The 20,648-nt window shown below is 48.8% G+C and overlaps 1 protein-coding gene across 7 annotated transcripts in view; it reads right to left on the reverse strand.

Annotated features, from left to right (window-relative positions):
- FOXN3 (forkhead box N3) overlaps positions 1 to 20,648 on the reverse strand; it is a 390,992-nt gene that overhangs the window by 211,472 nt on the left and 158,872 nt on the right. For 4 of the 7 annotated variants that reach the window (XM_078054092.1, XM_036085498.2, XM_036085503.2 and 1 more), the window contains exon 3: positions 6,738 to 7,294. In XM_078054092.1, coding sequence (XP_077910218.1) covers positions 6,738 to 7,280 — 543 coding nt within the window. In that variant the 5' untranslated portion in view covers positions 7,281 to 7,294. Of the gene's footprint in view, positions 1 to 6,737; positions 7,295 to 10,786; positions 10,963 to 20,648 lie in introns of those variants that run through there. The other 3 variants (XM_036085505.2, XM_036085497.2, XM_036085506.2) reach the window with 2 other exon arrangements.

Below are 20,648 nucleotides of genomic sequence, written 5' to 3' on the forward strand. Positions count from 1 at the left end.
GGCAAATAAGTTAAAAGTGACAAGAGTAGGGAATGGGAGTAAGATACTTTAAGGAGACCATGAAACCAAAATCCGTAAACAAAAGACCTGCCTGATAAACCACAGAATCATCAAAACAAACATTACATTGGCCTCTTAAAAATACATAATCATCTGTTTCAAGTGCAAAAATGTCCACTGGGAAGATGGTGGAATTTTCTATAAAAATAAGACCTGCCATCATCTTGCCAAAACTTCAGAGCATTAAGATGACCAAGGGCTCCGTGAGAGAGTATGGATTAATCCAAACAACCCATCACTGTTTGTGAAAGAAGCAAAACCCATGACTTTCAAATAGGAGGTCAGTGTGCCAACTTCCCATATTATTTACTGCAGAGAATTATCCTGCAGCTAAAGTGATTTCAAAGGGAAATCCCAAAGCCACTTCAGCTCATCGGGGGAGGTTCCAAGAGCAGTTTCTTGCTGCTTGCCTATCCAGGCAGTGCATGAGTGAAGCAGCATCCCACAGACCCACCAGGTACCACGAAGCCCTACCAAAGAAAACGCGACATTTTTTGAACCGTTCATGGGGAGAGCTACTGGACACCAATGGGGCCCTCGAGTCCAGAAGAACCAAGCTTTCTAGAAGACTTGTAGGGATCCCTAGCGAGGTCAATAATAGGAGTCACTGTGGAAGGACCTGAAAAAGCAGTGTATCTTTGAAACTGAAGGGCCAGAAAAGAATGATGTGAGAAATAGGAAACAGATAAGCAAAAGGAGGAGACTGGGCGGAAAGAAGGACTTCTGCTGGTAAGTTCCAGGAGCTAGGAGGAAAGTCTTGGCGGGGGGCGGGGGGGGGGGGGGGGCTCATTGGACCACAGGCCACACATTCAATTTTGTATCCTTTCAGCACTCGATGTCATTGAGCAGAGTAGGAACCGACCATAATGGATATTTTAAAAAGTCTTTTAAATGAATGAATGAATGAATGAGCAGACAATGAAGAGCAGGCAAGACTGGGACAACAAAAATGCCCCCCCCACCCCCGCCACGAAGGCATCTAATACCTCGAAGAATCGGGAAGAAGCAGAGTTGGTTGGATTGGTGGGAGAGCATGGCCAAGGGCAGTTCAGGCTGCCTGGAATTACTGGATGCTGGTATGAAGGGCTCCCTATTCCAGGGCCTACAGCATGGGTTACTTTAGGCCCCTTGGAGACCCTGGAAAAGTCTCAACCTTCTGAGGTAACAAAGTCTACATTTAGCACAGACAGGAGAAAGCGGTATGCTAGGCAGTGTGCACTGGTGAGCAAGAGGCAGCCCATACCCAGAGATGAGCAGGATCCTCACCTGCCCCAGAGGCCTCAGAAGAAACTTAGACACCTCGTCACATTTTCCGCATGCCCCACCACCCAACGTTACCCTGATTTTTCGGACCTTCCCCATCAAAACCAGACTGCACAGTCCTTCAAAGAGCATTCCTCATCCAAAATAAAAGAAGTCATCTCTTCTTCCTAAAATGACCATCGATGAAATGGGTACACTGACTAGCATCACGGGAAAGGGAAATGCTCTTGACTCGGTGTTGACACCACCAAGAGGAGAGAATCAGAGGCAACTGTGCATATGGGGGTGTCCTGCCACGTAAGAGATGCCACCTCATTTTCCAGACTGCCTCTGAAAAAGAATCTCATCCACCAGGATGGAGAAGCAAAACATCAAGGGGGCTGGGAATTGGGAGGGAGAGCTTGTATAAACAGTGTCTATGCAGAGGAGAAGGGACTCTGAACTTGGGCCTGATCAGTGGAGGGGGCCTGGGACGGATCCTGGAAGCAGGAAGCGAGAGGGCAGTGGTAGGCTCCGAGCAGAAGCCACATCTCTCCATTTGCTGACAAAGACAGAATCTGGCCCCATCTCCACAGCACAAAAAGATTCTCTATATTTACCTTTCTCTATCCTGCACTCCCAGAGTAAATTCTGGGTTTACTGGTGTTATTTTAGTTCCCTGTAACTCATTTTCATAGAATATTTTGAGGAAGAACGTAGAGATCATCTACAATAGCCTGTCTATTGAGGTGTAATCAAGCACCCGGGTTAATTTAAGCATAAGGCCCTTCAAAACTGGAGGGAGTGAAGGTGAATTCCTATTCTGCTACTTACCAGCTTTGTGACCTCCAGCGAGTTCCTTAACCATTCTGAGCTTAACTCATCACCTATTTTAGAAGGAGAACAGGACCTACCTCACAGGATTGTAGTGAGGAAGTGGGATATTGCATATGGAATGTTCAAAGAAGAGGTTTCCATATTATGTCTGCTACTGTTACTACAAAATACAGGCTCTTCACTTTTCCTGAGTCAGAGGTTCCATTAAAAAATCTAAAAATCGAACGAACAAAATCTTGGGATCCTCCAGGAAAATGCAACATGCATAATCACGGGGCTTGCAGTCAATAATTTCAGGCTGTCTACAGAGCCTCTGATATCCAAAGACCCCCAATTAAGAAACCCAGCAATTACAAATTCCTGCTTCTCTATGAGGGCCAGCATTAAAACTAGAACCAGGTATCCTGGTTTCTAATTCACTCCTCTTTCAACCAAGACAAGTTGCCCATATTAATAAGCTAAAACTGTATTTAAAGCACTCAGCCCTGGGGGCACCTGGCTGGCTCAGTCGGAAGAGCGTGCAACTCTCCATCTCGGGGTCGTGGGTTCGAGCCCCATGTTGCACACAGAGAATACTAAAAGAATAAAAATAAAAAATAAAACACTCAGCCCTGGATATAATAAACATACTTTTGGACAGTGTTTCCTTGATAAACCTTCTTACAACAACAACGTTTTTTGTTAAATTGGTCAGAAGTAAAGAAAAAGCACAGAAATAGAAACACACGTACCTGAACCATTATAATCCAGTCTATAAAACGGAACTGCACTTTACTTCCCCTTTACAAGTACTCAGAGAGGTTAGCACATGCTCATCTTATAGTCTTAACTGAGATTGTATTTAGGGGGTATAAAACTTATTCTCAGACTATGAAACTCTACTGTGATGGATTCAGGCAAAAGTCCATCCACAGAGGAATCCCTAAGATGAGAAACCGGTGGGAAACTTTGCAGAGGTTGGGTAGCAGCCGATCCCACGTGAACCGACAGCTCACGCTCAGCATCCCCAAGAGGGGCCAACCAGCCTTCCCGACGTGAGAACACAGAAGAACTGTCTATAAAGCATTCTTGGGGGGAAACAAAAAACCAGAACGGTTTTTTGATCCAGCCTTACTTCCATTTCATAGAAAATACAAGGGGATAGAAGAACATGATAAATGAAATCCAAATGGAGCCGACAGAACATGGGGCACTCCACAGCACAAGAGCTGGGTCTCTGACAAGGAAGGGCATCAGAAAGGGGGGTGGGGGGCATAGGGTTGCTATTCATGAAAACAGCCAACTGCATGGCATAAACCACGTTTGGATCCTAATTCAATCAAATATTCTATAAATCCTCAGAGATCTCTGAATATGGATCTGGTATTAGGTGATACCAAGGAAGTGTTCACTTTGTTCAGGGTGACAGTGGAATTGAGGTGATGTAAAAACTGGAGATTTTTCTTATGCACACAGAAGGTAAAAATGACATGAGATCTAGGATCTGCCTCAAAAGATTGAAGTCACAAACCCTTGTTAACTATTGGAGCTGGTTGTGGGCAATGGGGGTGATAAGGATTCGCCACACTACTCTCTCTCCATGTGTTTGAAATTCTCCAGGATTACAAAATAAAAATAAAACTCTATCTTTCACAGTCCTTTTTAAGTCCTTACGTACCTAAGTCTTATAAGAGATAAAACGTTAAAAGAGAGAGAAAACGGAAGCAAAACTGTCCATTCTCCCCGACTTACTCATTCATGACATGTTCCCGATGAAATCTCAGCTTTGGAAAGAACCCAAGAGGGCATCTAGTTCACGGATTCTCAAATCTGGCTGCAAGTCAGAAACACCCAAGGAGCTTATCAGAACCACCAATTGTCCCCAATCCACCTCAAACCGAATGAATGAGAATCTCCAGGGCGGAGCCACGAAATGCTCACGGCTTTGAGGTGCCCGGGTGCTGCCGGGGCAATCTTGTAAGATCCCTCTCCCACATCCCAGGCAGGCAGGCGTCCAGCAGGGGACGTGTTCCAAGCCCGCAGGGACAAGGACCACACCGGATTCTGCAATCTCAGTTATGTCAAGTTTAAAACTGTGTTCCACACTTTTTTAGAAGAAAAAAAATGTGACTACAACGTGCAAGCCTTCCATTCTCCCCCTTCAACGAACACCTATTTCTCACCAACATTTGGCTGCACTTGATCACTGGGTTGTGGCCCAACCTCGGTGTGGGAGCTACCACCAAGTAAAATCCCCGGGGAAAAAAAAACAAGTTTACCTGTGCAGCCAAAGGGGCTATCACTGGGCCAAGTGTCAGGGAGAATGCCTCCCCCTTTACTCAGCCAGCCAGAGGAGAAACCCCAAATGGAGGGGCCAGCGCTAGTGCCCTGGAAGGACCTGGGAGTAACCCAAGAAAGGAGGAGAAAAGGGGGAAAACTCACACTCTGGGCTCTGTTCTCACAAAATCACAAACGATGGGAACAAACTCCCGGCTACAACACCGACTGGCATTCGATCAGAAACATGTCAATACAGGTCGGCCTGGCCAGGAAGCCAGGACTCCATGTTTCATAAGATTAACAATCTCAGATCCTCAAAGCCATTCACTCCCTTCGGTATCGGTGTTTGTGCAGAATGACAACCGCCACCCCGGAACACCTGACTCCCAGAGTGGGGGCGGGGGGTGCGCACAGGGGAGATGGCACTCCTGCTCATGTGCCTTAACACACACGCCCCGCCCAACACACCTGTCACTCGGGGGGTGATGAACATGCCTCCAAAACTCTCTGCCCACTTTGGAGTTGCTCTCCTTGAACATTTTTTTTTTAAAACATTTTATTTATTCATTTGAGACAGAGAGAGAGAGAGAGAGCATGAGCAGGGGGAGGGGCAGAGGGAGAGGGAGAAGCGGACTCCCCGCTGAGCCAGGAGCCGGAGGTGGGGCTCGATCCCAGGACCCTGGGATCATGACCCGAGCCGAAGGCAGACGGTCCACTGACTGAGCCCCACCGGCGCCCCACGTTGAACATTTCTGAGTGAGCATGAGCTCCTGCGTCGTGGCAAACCCAGAGCCAGGCAGGCAGTACCGCGCAGGACAGGGTCACGCCCAGCTGAAAGCACTGTTCATTGCTTTCTCGGGGACATGCGGCTTTGGGGGACCTGGACAGCATTTTCTTCACTATCTTCTAATCCTCAAGTTGCTTTCTAAGATTTTCCCCTCCTAACCACAAAGACCCACCTATACAGAAACTTTTAATAGCACAGACTTGGTTCTTTAGAGGGGCGCAGCGAATTCTCTTTAAGTTCAAAGAATGATGGTAGAGCAGTCAACGGAGCCAAGTCCAGAGGTCGGTCTCCTCGTGCCCCTTCGGCGAGGTGGAGGGGAGGAAGGAGAGCGGGGCACACCCGGGGACAGCAGCAGCACCCCACCTCTGTCACGGTTAGGTAAAAATAAGGACGTGGGGACTCTTCGCATTTGCACACTGGACCTAGGCATCGCCTGCCCCAGCGGGCAGAGGCAAAGATCCTGAGTGTCCGCGTCTCTCCCGGTGTTTCCAGGCAACCCCCCTCCTCAAACCCTGCACGCCCACTCCCCACGCTGAACATAAACTCGAGGGGAATACCATTTGCAGACAAACGTGTCCAGTTGCAGCAAGGAGAACTATGGCATCGCCACTTCCGGATTCATATTCTTCCCTGCCCAAGACAAGCAGAGTTCCCTCAGGCTACCCCGAAAAACCAGGCTGCAAAATGCAGTAATAATGTGAAAACTCTGTGGAGAGAACGTTTCCCAGCTTACGTTTTAACTGCGGCTACGTGACTTCTCGGAACTCCGAAGTCAGACCACAGCTTTGCGTTCCAGCCCTACTGGTCAATCCTCTTTCTACGGCTCCTACAATGATATTATACAAACTATCTCACTTCAGCAGGCCAGGAAACCTGGACTAAGGCTTTACAGTCAAAATTCAATCTTTTGGAAGCCCATCTCTAAGGGGAACCTTACCCTGATTTTCATAGTCTGGGTGTTTCGAAGTTACCACTTACGTGTACCCCTGATTTTATGAGTCACCTCGGCAATCCATGTCTTTGTCTGGTCTTGGAGTGTACTGTTCGGTCACCTCCCAATGTCCATTACTGTCCAATTTATTCCAGAATCCTGGAGAGGCTGCTTCTCTCCAAGTTAATACTTAGAAAGAAAAAAAATGCCATTTTTCTCTTGTCCCAGGTGGCAGTTTTCCTCAAATGTATATACACATACCTCATGGTTAATGGCTGTCCTTGGAATACGGACCTGTGTTTGTACTATAAACCCAAAGTGACCCATCCACATTGAGGGATGATCCTAAGAACCAATCAAGTGCGCAAACCACTGTTTTGTGATCATGCTCGGATACCACAGTGGGAAACTCTCAATCCGGCACGAACACCAAAAACGCTCTCCAACGAATATGGTTAAGGCAAAGGAAGTTCTTTGCAACCAAATGAATGAAATAAAATTACTCATTTATAACTGCTACTTCGGTGTGGTGAACATACATCCCTCAACGCTTTTTTTTTATGGGGAGAAATGACACATTTTAAAAAAGAAAAACGTGAGTTCCAGACCCAGAGGGCTTACCTGACTCCTCTCCTTGTCCACTTTCTTAAAACACTTATTCAAAGACAAATTATGTCTCACTGAGTTTTTCCACCCGGTAGGTGCATTTGCAAAATACGGAAAATGTTCCAAGATCCAGTTGTAGATATCCTTTACTGGCAGGCGCTTGGTTGGAGAGTGCTCGATGGCCATAAATATGAGGCAGCTAAAGGAGTAGGGGGGTTTGCAGTTGGGGTTCTGCCTGGCATCGTAGGGCATGTCAGAGTGGGCAGGGGATGGAGGGGTGTCATCGTCCAGGTCCTGGACAGGGCTGACACTCCTGAGGACCGACTCCCCGAAGCTCTTCAGCAAGTTCTTGCTCTCGTGAAGCCAGTTCAGATTGGTCAGCTCTTCATCTTCCATGGCCCCCTCTTCTAATCGGATGTCAGGCAAAGAGAAGTCAAGGTCATCGTCCTCCTGCAGGGCCTTGGAGAAACCACTGTCCCGGTAACACTGACTCAGCCCACTGGAGACACTAATTCCTGAGCTTTCTGGCTTCTTACTCGGAGGCATGACTGGACCCATTTATGTGAAGGCTCCTGGTAAACACATTACAAAGAAAAGATGAGTTGGGGAAACCCAAAACAGAGAGGCAGCCATGCCCTCCGAATTCTTTTCAGACCACCTCCCACCCCTGCCGCCTCTATGGACACCCCGGCCCCACGGGAACACCATCTCATGGCTCCCACGCTGGGTAACACAGACCCACCACTCTACCACACAGAGATGCACTACTGAGTAAAAGCAGTCCACCGTGCAAGCAGCCTGGCGACTTGGTCACCTCTTAAATACACTGAGACTGGAGCTATTTACAGTACCTTTAATATGCATACGCATCATGAAAAGAATGGGAAATCTACAAAGCTTTCTTCCCAGATTTACATGACTGTTATATTATCACCGTGCCCCACTGTCAGTTATTTCTTGGTGCCTCGATTTCTTCTCAAAATATGAACGTATACACAGGTAAAATTCTTTCAAGCCTCACGACAAACACTACAAAGTAAACGCAATGTACCACTTCTGTCACTTGGGGTTATAGTCCTCATAGTTTATCCTACCCTTCCCCCCCCCCGACAAAAATACCTGTAAGTTTAAGGCCAGGTGTTTCAGATTAAGCTCAGCTGTCTCTACATGAAAACCATGACAATTGCCCCAGAATTAACACTCTGACCACAGCGTGCATTGATTGGTAGTGTTTTATATTTGACTGTATCTTTCCTCTACAAGCAATGGCCCTAAACTCTGCAACTTTAACCACAGCTGGCAAATCTAAAGAGTGGTAAACAAGGAAGTCTGTGGGTTGGAACTGGACGAAAAAGTACATTCAATTATTGGGACACTACACCCCAAGTGAAAAAGCGAGTAACTTCGGGCACCGCACAAATCAATGGGAATGTGAAGACGAGCCATTAACTGAAATTAGAATTGGTGAAAAAAGCCAGAAGAGCAACTGGCAGCTTCCAGACTGGAAGGCAAATGCAACAAAAATTGCTACAGAATTCTATTCTGCACCCCCCCCCATGCCACCCCCATTTTTATCAATGACCTAGAACAGGGAGTACAACTTCTGATGAGAAAAGAAAATGAGGACGTGGCAAGTCCACAAACAGAATGACCCCGATAGATACAAAGCATATTCAACCCTCGAGTACTCAATGTAAGATAGAAAGAACAGTAAAGATAATGAAAGAGGTCTCCCACTGTCCGCTTCTAGCGCTCACACAATGTGCTTGGTTTAAGAAGCATGTCTGTTTTATTTTTTCCCCCTGAGTAAGAAGATCAAGCCATCTATCTAGAAAAAAAGAATGAACACAAAAGCAGACATGATCATTCTAAGGCTCCAATGCCCATTGACAGTGTGCTGAAAGTAACTGCCACTTCAGCTGGGGAAGCTCTTGAATGGGATTCTTGAAAGCATAATATGAGGCACCCAACGGCCAGCCCAGGGTGCCTGAAAACTGCAGCACCCTCCCTCTATCACAAGGTAGACAGACAGAACCTGCTGGCGGAAGGCAGGAGAAAGCTCTCCGGAGCTGCTGAGAGATGCCCAGCTCCAAGGAGGGAAAACTTTCAGTTTCAGCCACAGGGACTATTTCTTTCTGTCAAACAAGGAACCTAACCTGAGTAGTACAGGACACAATTTAAAGAATAAGCCAGTATCTTTAGGTCTGGGGCTATGACAGAGACCAACGTGATAACGTTTTTACCTTCTTTATGAACAAATCAAAGCTAGGCTCGTCTCTCTCCGAGTTTCCCCAGATCCCATCACAAAACCCTAGGTTTCTGACAACCAGGAATATCCACACAGTAGCGTACAAAGCAGAACGTATACTCCAGCCACTGAAGTCAACTTCAGCTCCAGATCAAAGTTTTATGTCTCCTGAGCTTCCAAACAGGAAAATTATATCATGGCTGACAGTAAAGTAATTTAATTGCAGTGTTGCTATGACAACATGCTGCTCTTTCTTTTCAATTTGCTTATTTGTCAGTAGCTTCCCAAAGGAACTAACACACTATACTCCATGTTTTCTTTTGTTTTAAACAAACATTGCCAGCAGTAAGGTTTTATTAGAAAAAAATGGCACTGTCGAGAAAAGAGGGTGACAGGGGTCCGCTACCCTTGAATCATTTGTCTGCTTTGTGTTTCTGTCCCCCCATGCTCTCCAACTGCTAACTGCAGCCCTATAAATCCAGCATTTTCATAGCAACGGTATCAAGAGCTGCTGATCACTACAGTTCCATTTAAAAAAAAACAGTTCCCAGAAACCACAGCTGAGGAGTTTTCCATTATTATACTCTAACTACATAATTTGCCAAATCTTTTTTTCCTCCTATTTCAGAGGGGAAAAAAAGAGAGAGAGCGAGCGAGCGAGAATCCGGATCATGTGAGTCTGCAGTTAAGCAAACATTTTTAATCTGCTGCCAATAAGGTTGCTCCACCAGATACGCAAATAGTTATTCACTAGTGACCTCCTTACAACTTTTCGGTTTGCTATTGGTTACATTCCACACACACAAACACACACCCTCTTTTTGTTTTTATATGACTTGCTGTGTTTTGTTATCTTATTTGCTTTTCAACGGAGAAAATGCAGCAGGAAAGCGAGTTTCTTGCCCACTATCAGAAGGTTTCCAAATAACTGACACATTACTGACCCAGCTTCGAACAGATGTTCGAAGTGAACTTTAAAAAGTTAAGAAATCCTCTCCAAGCCGAGCAGGGCAGTCTCGAGTTTGGAGGGGCCGGGCAACCCCCCTTCGCGCGCGCGCGCGCACGCACGCGCTCCACTCCCGTCTACTGTACTTGTCAAAAACATTTCAAGGGGACCTGCGGGAGCGGCGATTGGCTGCGTCCCGCGTCAATCAGCAGCGTTGCCAGGCAACGAGGAAACTGCTCTGCTCCCCGTATACTGGGCAATTGGGAGCTCGCATACCTTCACTGCCGGTCAGATGTCATAAACCTTTTATTGGCCGCACCGCGGCGAGCCTTAAAAACACATCAATAAAAGCCCGCCGTCCCCCCAACTTCTCCAGGGTCCAAGGAGGGTTTCCTAGAGAGCCGGGGTGAGGAGGGGTCGAGCCTCGGGGGGTCTCGGGAGACGCTCACTGCCGGTGCCAAGCCTGCACAGTTTGGGGGGAGGGGGCATCTTTGTTAGGAGCCTGTTTCTCATCTTGGGGTCTCCCCTAGATCGGCACCCCCTCCCCCGGCCCGGAACGGCGGGGATCCTGTCCTCCGCGGACAATACCAACTCTGCTCCTTTCGGGCTTCTTTCGGAAATCGAGGCACCGGGAAACAGCCCGCACGTCGGGGCAGGAAACTCTTCGGACCGGGCAACTTCCCCGCTCGGGGGCTGCCGTCTCCCCGCCCGGCCGGGCCCCCCACCCCGAGCCCTCCCCCCAAGGAACTGCGGAGTCCCTCGTCTGCCGAGAGCGGTGAGGTCGCCTCCAGGACGGCCTCGGACGAGCGCCCCCGCCCCGAGTCACCCCAACCCCACCGGGGCGCCGGCGGGAGCGGGGAGCAAACTCACCTGGCCGGAGCGGGGCGCGGGGGCGCGGGGGCGCCGCAGCCCTTCAGCGGGAGCCGACAAAGTTTCGCGGGCGCCCAGCGGGCATCGCTTGGTGGCCCGGCTAAGGAGGCGCGGGCGCGGCGCGGCGAGCCCGGGGCGGCGGGCGGCGGGGGGCGGCCGCGGGCGCGGGCGGCAGGGGCGCGGGGGTCGCGGCGCGGCATGGGACCTGCGGCGTCCGCCGGGCGCGCCGCGCGTCCTCCCGCCGGCCCCGCCGCTCTCCCCGCCCCGTCCCGCCTCCCGCTCGCCTCCGCCGCGGCGCGTCGGGCCGGGGCGCGCCGAGCGGCGAGAAATTGTTTCCACTGCAAACAAAAAAAGGCGACACATGACCAGGCAGGAGGAGGGGAAGCGCGGGGAGGGAGGGGCGCGGAGGGGAGGGACGGAGCGGAGGGGGCGGAGGGAGCCGGAGAGAGGGAAAACGTGGGCCGGGTCGCCGGCGGCCCGGGGTGCGGACCCGCCGGGGCGGCCCCGGCCCGCGCCCCGCCCTCGCCGCGATCGACCCCGCGCGCCGTGCCCGGGCGCTCCCCGGGGGGGTGGGGGGGCGCAGCCGGGGCCCAGGCCGGCCTGGGCCGCGCGGACTCGCCTCCAGCCGCGGGGCGGGGGTGACCGGCGCGGGCCCTCGCGACCCGGGGCGGCCGCGACCGTGGGCGGCGGGGCTGGCTGGCTGGCGGGCGGTGCGCGGCCTGCCCCTTCCCCAGGCTCCGGCCACGCGGGCGGGCCGGCGCTGTGCCGCTGGCAACGTGTCGCCGGAACGCTCCTACCCCATCCGCATGCCTTACAAGGCTCGAAAGTAAAAATAAAAAGAATTACGATGCGGGCGAGGCTTGCGAGGGGGAGAAGAGATTCCACTTCTCCCCAACTACGGCGTCCTGGCGGGGCTCCCAAGGCAGTCCCCAGCCCTCCTCCTGCGCCCACCCCGAGCCCCGGGAGGAAAGGCACAAAGGCACCGCAGGCTCCCGCCCCGCTGGCCGCTCCCCCTGTCGCCTGCCGGCGCGTGTCTGCGGAGGGACGGAGGGTGGCCATTACAGACAACCGAGCGAGAGGCCCGTCCTAGAGGCCACGCCGGTAGGGCCTCTCCGGGGGGAAGGCTCAGCGCCGCGACCGACTTATAAACCTCGAGCGAAAACCGGCCTTATCTCCTTCACATTTTGAGTTCTCAAGAACCCGACAGACAGTTCGCAGGGCCACCCAGCGACCGGCGGCGTAGCCACCACTCCAAGTCTTTAGGCTCCTCCAAAGAAGGGCCACCCACTGCTAAAGCCACACCAACCAGCTGCCTTTGGAGAGGATGAAAGGAGAGTCCCACAGGACACCCTGGTGGTGACACAAATAAAAATATGATTGCACACCACTCGCACGTAGCCAAATCAGTAGGTTCCTCCACAGAAGAGAAGCCCAGGTGACAACTCCCATCACCCCCACCTGAACCCACCTGAGCCAGTGGACCGGCCATTTTGAGCTGTCTGAAAACTGCACAAAAACCTGTGAGAAGGCCCAGAGTGATCGCCCTCAGAAAGCCCTCTAGTTTGCAGTACCTTTTAACCTAGCCAAAAGGGGAGAAAAATCCCACAGAGCTTCTGAAAAAAATTTTTTTTTCCAAAAAATAAAGAAACCCCAATCGATCTGGGAGTCATTCCTTTTAACAAAGCTTCAAAGCGGTGGGTGGCAAGTCTTCTGCAAGAACACTCACCACAGGCCTTATTACTTACCAGTGGTATGGCAAATCCCACCCAGAAGATGACTCCAAGGTGGAGGCCCAGGGGCGGGTGGAGGTCATCCAGCCCCACCCCCTTTTAATTATGAGCACTTGATGTGACCTACCCAAAGTCACTAAGCAAAAGGTGTAAGCTGAGAGAGACAGCTCTGAAGCCTCATGCCAGAGATTCTAAGAATCAGAAATGGTGACAAAGGGGCGATTGGACATCAGTCAAGCGTAGGTGGCACCCTCCTTCCACATATCCGTTGAGGGGGCTGAATCTCCCATCAAAGGAACCAAGGCCAGAGACCTCTGTCCAAGCCGCTTTGCCCACTCGGAGAAGAAGAAATACTCCCCTGCTGTCCTCCCTTTCCATCACCAGCCCCCAACCCTCCCCATGGCCAACCATACTCATGCCATAGCTAGAAATCTCTTTACGGTAAGAGAAGCGGCATGTTAATTTTCACTTCGGTCCTTTCTTTTGTCCTCAGAGTTCAAGCACAGAGAATATGTCATTCTTAAAATTCTCCGTGCGAGCTGTTCAGCCTCCAGTGTCCGAAAACCAACCATGTAGGTGAACAACACCTTTAAAAAACAGGCAAGCCTTGGGCCAGGAGAAGCCCTAAGTAGAGGGTGGAGTATGGTGAGGTAAGCTGTCTTTTATTAGCCTGCCTCTCTTTCCTTCTGCGTGTTTCGGTTTCTTCCCTTCTCAAACATACAGACCTTCCTCTATTTACGACGGGGTTACATCCCAGTAAACCCATCATCCTAAGTTGAAAATATCTGTGAGTCAAAAATGCATTTCATACACACAACCCACCGCCCATCCCAGCTCAGCCTGGCTAACCTTGACCATGCACAGAACACTAACCTCAGCCTACAACTGGGCAGAGTCACCGAACACACATGTTGAATATCTCGTGTAACTTACTGACTATTGTTCTACAAGTGAAAAACAGAACATTTTGTTGTATGGGTTGTATGAGTGCAGAATGGCTGTAGGTGTATCAGTTGTTTACCCTGTGATGGCGTGGCTGACAGGGCGCTGGGGCCTTGCCCAGCCTCCCCAGAGGGCATCGGACAGTAGATCACTAGCTCAGGAAAAGATCCAAATTCCGAATCTGAAGTCCAGTGTCTACCGAATGTGTATCGCTTTTCACACGGTCGTAAAGTCAAAAAATCCTATGTCGAGCTATCCCGCGTCAGGGACCATCTGCATTCCTTAATTCCTCTCTCCCACTTGTCGTGGGAGATGCGGCAAGGGATGTCAGCCTGAGGAGGAAGTGGCGGGCCAGCCCTGCCTGATGCGGAGAGCGGGGGACACACAGCTGCCTATCCGTCGGTCTCAAGTGGGGGGTCCACATATTTGTTGAAAGCCAAAGCAAGGCTTGGTGTGGCCCCTTTCCACCTTATAAGCCCATAGAGCCCCAGCTCTGAAAGATGCTCCCTCACAAAAGGCTGCAGGGGCCAGAGTCTTTGGAACACCACCATGTTGAATATCCTTCCTGAACTTTCAAAAGTTCCCTTGTCCCTGAGACAAAAAACAAGTGGAACTGCTTAAACTATTGTTCCACAAACACGTTCAATAGCAGAATCCTACGTGTGCCCTGGAACTCATTTTGGGCAACACTTATTTCCCGGCTGGGGAGCTGCTGGACCCAGGCCGGAGGCACCCACGTGTCAGCCATGGGAAGACCTAGACTCCTGCCCAGACGGTTCCCCGTCAGTGTGGAACCTCAGGTCCCTTCTGTGTGCAGAGGAGTGCCTCTCCCCTTGATGATGTCTTCCTTCTCCAACATGCTTCGCTGCCCTGCACCTCTCCCCCCATTCCTGGTTCTTTGGCCAAGAGGATTATTTATGGAATAGTTCAACGTGGAGCCTTCCAGCCCCCCAATGCAGTAACACCTGAAGAGATGAGCAGTGAGAGGCCACTGCAGGTGGAAGGCCTGGGGACCTTCATGTATGAGGAGGAAGCTGAGGCAGGCCTGCAAAGATGGTCTCCTGGATCCTGCAAGCTGACTGCAGTGAAGAGGGCTCATGAGCGGGAACCCAGGTCAGCCAGGGGCAGCCACACTGCGGGCTTCTCAGAACTGGGGCGTCATGAGGCACTTCTCCCTCCCCTTCCCTCTGAGACCACACTGTCTTTCCGACTTCCCTCTACATACCTGTTCCACTCTCCTCCCTGTCGGGCTCTCTCTCCTCACTTACGACCCCATACGGCTGCCGGCATCCAGGCCAAACTTTCTGACTTTCGGCACCCACCACCTTCAGACTGCCTCTGTCTTCCACGCCATGGCCTGTATTCTCAGGGCAATAACCTGATTGGCTTAGCCTGACTTAGGTGACTTTTCCTTTCTGCCCACCCCCTCCGGTCAGCTGAGGCTAGGGGCATGATGCAACCATCAGGCACACCAGGACTGGGAATGCCTTCAGAAGGAGGGTATCTAATAAAGATGGGTTGGCGTCTGACCTGTGGAAATGGGGAAGGCGTGCTACAGACCTGAGCTTTTCTATCAGGGATACCCAGGAAGCCAAACCTAATGGATCAGAATCTTCTAGGATGGGTCCCAGGCATGTATATTTTCAGAAGGTGCAAGAGCAGGAGTTACTGTTCCAGGGAGGAGAAATGAATGGCACCTGCGGATTTATCAGATATGACTTGATCATATTAGAAGATGCATTCGTTCCTTGAGCAAGTATTTACTGAGTACCTACCAAGTACACCGTATTGTGTTAGGTGCCCGAGATAAAAGGGTTTTGTTCCTTATTGAGCATGCCTGTTGGTGGATAAGAGGGGAAACATAATATGACCAAACTCTTTAAATGCTAAGGTGAGCAGTTTATATGCACTAATTCAAAGGGCAAGAGGAACTCATTGAGTATTTTTGAGTGCGGAAGTTATACTATCAGAAATACACTTTAAAAGAATGGCTTGGAACTAGTAGATAAGTAAGTCCCAGAGACCTAATACACAGTACAGTGATTATCAACAAGAAAACTGTATTATAAACTTTTAAACGAACTGACTAGATTTTAATTGTTCTCAACACTAGAAGAAATGATAGTAATGTGACACCACAGAAGTGTTAGCTAATGTGACAGTGGCAATCACACTGTAATATCAAATATATATGTTGTACACCTTAAACTTACACACAACATTATATGTCAAATATATCTCAGTTTTTTAAAAAAGAAGAAGGACTGTGGAGGCGCCCGGGCAGCTCAGTCAGTGAAGCATCTGACTCTCGGTTTCGGCTCAGGTCGTGATCTCAGGGTGGTGAGATCGAGCCCTGCATGGGGCTCTGCGCTGAGCACGGAGTCTGCTTCAGAGTCCCTCCTTCTGCCCCCCCCCCACCATCCCCACTCATGCTGTCTCTCCCTCCAAAATAAAGAAATAATTAAAATCTTAAAAATTAAAAATAAATAAATAAATAAATGGAATTGTTGATTTAAGATGAGTTTTGGGAGAGGAAAGGAAAAAATATGAAAAACCCAAAGGAGGCAGAACTGCTGAGAAAGCAAGGCCATGATCCATATAACAGAGAATAAAGATTGTTTCTTTAAATGTTTTCAAAAATTATAAAATATGCTAAAATATTAAAATAGTGATTCCCTCTGAGTGGCAGAGTTATGGGGTGATTATTTTGGCCTGCTTCTCTTTCATATGTGTTTATTATATTCCAAATTTTCTACCAGGAGCACCCACCCATTATATTACATTACAATGTTCTAATGATAAGGGGGGGAGGATCCCATTAGAGCAGAGGTTCTCAGCCTTGACTGTGCACCAAAATGACCCGTAGGCTTATTGAAACTGCTGGCCCCCCACCCCCAGAGTCTGTGATTCAGTAGGTTGGGGCTGTGGCCTGAGAATTCACATCTCTAACAAGCTCCCAGGGATGCTGCTGCCGGTGGTTGAGGGACCACACTTTGAGACCCACTGAATCACAGAATAGTCAGTGAGACTGGAAAAAATGAATGTCTGAAAGCCCTCAAAGGAAAAACCAAGAGGGATTGTCAAATATGAGAAAAGAAGGGAAGATTATGATCAAAGAAAACCCCTGAATCGTGGGTTGACTAAGTCTCTTTGAGATAATATATGAGAATGCTGTTGGTAATGGCAGAAAAGCTGCTGCCTTCCTTCCCTTGGGCGCAGAGGTAAAAAAGACCCAGCATCAGGGCTGGAAGGCCCTCCACTCTCAGAGAGTTTCAAGGTTTGCCCCAGCATCTTGGCCCTGGCCTGCCCTCTTCTCTTGCATTTTCCTCTTGCACATTCTTGATGTTTACATGACAGGTTCTGGAGGGTGTAGCCTGGGAAAAGGCTTCTTCAAATTTCTCCAGTAGGGAACAGAGCCAGGAGGCTTCTTTGAGGAGGGAAGGAGGGGATGTGTGGTAAGGGAAAGGACAGCCAAACCGGTGGAGTGAAGTTCATTAGCTCAGGTGCCCTCGCCAAACCCCAGCTTCTCAAGTCTCCTGCTGGAGGCAACATGGAAGCAGAACCTGTCAGCTCCTCTTTGAGCATAAACACAAGTGTGAGCGAATCATCCAGAATCCAGATTTAGTCAATGCCTTCAGTCAACAAGTATTTATGAAGCCTCTAGCTACAATATGCCCAGGACTTCGTGGAGGGGACCGGAAAGGAACCTGGAGAAATAAAAGGGGTGGCACTCGCCCTCAAGGATCCGGGAGACTTGGGGAGCATTTATGAAGCGACTACAGATAAACATACACACACACACAAAGCAAAATACTGTGGCCGGAGGTGGTGTAGCCTGATGGCTAGCCTAACACCTGGGACCAGGTTCATGGTCTCACTTCACCACTTACTAGCTGGGTAAACTTAGTCAAGGTGCTTAACTTCTTTTTCTCCACCTAGTTTCCTCATCTTAAGAAAAAGTGGGTAGGGAGGGAGAATGATAGCAAGGCCCACTTCATAGGGTTCTGATGAAGAGCAAATGAATTAGTATTTGCAAAACACATATAATGGTGCCCTGGCACTTAGCACCGTTTTTGTTAAGTAAATAAATCAGAAGGAAAATATTGACATAGTTCACTGCAGAGCAATTTAAAATTTGCGTGTAGGGCCAGGGTTCTATAAATCAAGCGACAAGATAGATTCAAAAATGAGGAAATAATTTGCCATACAGAGGAAAAGGGGTTAATATTTTAAATTTAGAACCCTTACAACTCAATGAGGAAAAAAAAAAAGGATCACCCTAATGAGAAAAGGGACAAAGTCACCAAAAGGGAAAGAAAAATGATGAATATACCCATGAAGAGAGGCTCCACCTCAGTAAAAAACAAAGAAATGCAAATTCAAGCAATTGTGATATCTCATTTCATCTACCAGATCAGCACAGGCTGAAAAGGAATAACCATACCACTGTTGGTGGGGGTGTCAGGAAGAAGGTGACTCGGTATAACTCTTCAAGGACAACTTCAATGAACCCAGCTATGGACCCTAAATTTCCAACTTCTAGGAATTTATCCTAGGGAGGTAGTCTCACAAGACCGTTAATGTGGGGCGCCTGGGTGGCTCAGTCGTTAAGCGTCTGCCTTCGGCTCAGGTCATGATCCCAGGGTCCTGGGATCGAGTCCCACATCGGGCTCCCTGCTCAGCGGGAGGCCTGCTTCTCCCTCTCCCACTCTCCCTGCTTGTGTTCCTGCTCTCGCTATGTCTCTCTCTGCCAAATAAATAAATAAAATCTTAAAAAAAAAAAGACCATTAATGTGCCCCCCAGACTGCCTACCCTCGTGATCCAGTGACCTGCTAAGCTCCCCGCAGTTACCCTAGTGCCTGACACACACAGAAGACTTCCGTCAGTACTTATTGGAAACATGCACTAGAATACGCAATATTATATTTAGGAGGGTGTGCTGGGGCTTTGTTTAAAATCACCAAAACTCGGAAATTGCTGCGATAAGAGGCTGCAGGCATATTATTATATTCTGTGGCCCACCCTGGCCCCATGCTCCCTTCGTTCCCTGCCATTTGGATTTTCCGGTCATTTTCGGTGAAGCCTTCCTTATTCGGAATCATTTTCACGTTCTCCTCTACTAGATGTGTGAACCAATTTGCAAACATTTCATAAAGTAAGAGTGTGGGGGGAAAATAAACACACTGGAGAAGCAAGTTAAAGTATTTTGTGATCTTTTCAAACAGAAGGAACAAAATGATTCCTTTCTGAAAAGCCCGGTGCTCTGAGCCAACAGGAGAATTGCTAAGTGTAACACACATTGTACCTGTGTTAGGGTGTCTGTTGACTTGGTGACTTTCAATTGATAGGTTTTGAGTATCAGACTTTCTCTACAAACTCGTACATAGGTCCAAAGACAAGGGAAAATACTCTTGAATTAAGAATTTGTGGGGGGGGCGCCTGGGTGGCTCAGTCGGTTAAGCGGCTGCCTTCGGCTCAGGTCATGATCCCAGGGTCCTGGGATCGAGTCCCACATCAGGCTCCCTGCTCGGTGGGGAGTCTGCTTCTCCCTCTCCCTCTGCCTGTCTCTCTGCCTACTTGTTCTCTCTCTCTGTCAGATAAATAAATAAAATCTTTAAAAAAAAAAAAAAAAGAATTTGTGGGGGAGGGGGGAGATTTACTCTCTCTTTTCAGATTGATCTTCTATAACAATTTGTGCTTATAAAAGACCAGATATGGTTACATCTTTTTTTTTTTTCAAATCTGATAGAAAAATCTGTGCCCAGCTGAGGCACTCCACGTGGCCGGAATTACTTCTGCTTCTCCTGGCTTCCGAGGGATACTCTGGGCAGTCAGAAGCTTGCCCTAGAAAAGACGGCCACTCTGAGCTCCTGGACTCCATTTATCTACAGTCGATTGTCATTATTTGTGGAAGTTATGTTCTATAAAGTCTCCACGAAGAAGGAATCAGCAAACATTGAACTGCTGCTCCTAGGGGAAACACACAGTCAGGTTCCTGCAAGCTGCTGGTGAGAGCATTTTCATTAACTGATGAATATATAACCACGTTTTACTGGGTTTCCATCTAAAGGCGCCTTATTTAATATATATTCTTGATTCCTTAACACTGAACTCGCAGCCAACAGCTCTACAACTCATGTCTGAACGAAGATTCTCTAACAAGGCTTCTGTATCTTCTCCACAAGGCAATCAGCCTTCATGTGCTCAGGAACGCTAAACACTTCACAGCACTACGACTGGGTGCCATTTTAAACAGGAAAATCACCAACAAAAAAGCACAAAAAGCTAGAGTACAAAATAGACCACAGAACGGACACTCGTTTACAGTATGAGAACTGAAACTTATTTACGCCAGAGTGTTGCTTTGTTAAATGTAAGCTGGGAATGTGTGCATTAGACAATTTAAATTTTTGGCCACTCTGCACCTGTCAACAAATGACCATAAAAGCACCGCGAGTATTTATTCATTGGGGGGTTACAAATAATTTGAAGCAAGTACATGAATTTGCAAATACGGCATACATGAATAATGGCCAACTGTATTTAACAAACACTTACATAGCACTTATTCGGTGCCAGACCGTATTCTAAGGCTTGGCAAATACTCATTTCAGCCTCACATTAACCATGGGAGCAGGGTACTATTATTATGCCCATATTATAAATGAGGAACCTGAGGCACAGAGAGGTTTACCCACCTGCCCCAGGTCACAAAGCTGATAAGGGATGGGGCTGGGATTTGAACCCACACGGTCTGGCTCCAGAGTTTGAAGCCGTGTTCCAGGTAGGAACCAAGGGAAGCTTCGGATCAATCCAGAGCATCTGAATTCTTCTTGGAGAACCCCTGGGGGTCAAGGACATGAAGGACAGCAAATAAAGAAGAAGGAAGGAAAAAGGGGTTTTTAAACTGAATGAAAAGGTACCACTTGCAAAAAGGCAAAGTTCAGCTTCTATGTCATAATCAATATGGCATGGTGTACCTTTGTAATAAAAAATAAATCAACGAGATACTGAGCATCAAACAAATTGTAAGTGCCTTGAGAGAGGCAAGGACCCTGCCTTATACTTCTCTTCTGCTCATAGCGTGTGGCACAGTGGTAATCAAAAATATCGATCGCTTAACAGAAAAAAAAAGGCTTCTTTTTATTGCTCTCTCAAACTGGTGTCTAATAACTACACAGATTAGTCA

Source organism: Halichoerus grypus, chromosome 8 (assembly GCF_964656455.1).
Source record: "Halichoerus grypus chromosome 8, mHalGry1.hap1.1, whole genome shotgun sequence".
NCBI lineage: Eukaryota > Metazoa > Chordata > Mammalia > Carnivora > Phocidae > Halichoerus > Halichoerus grypus.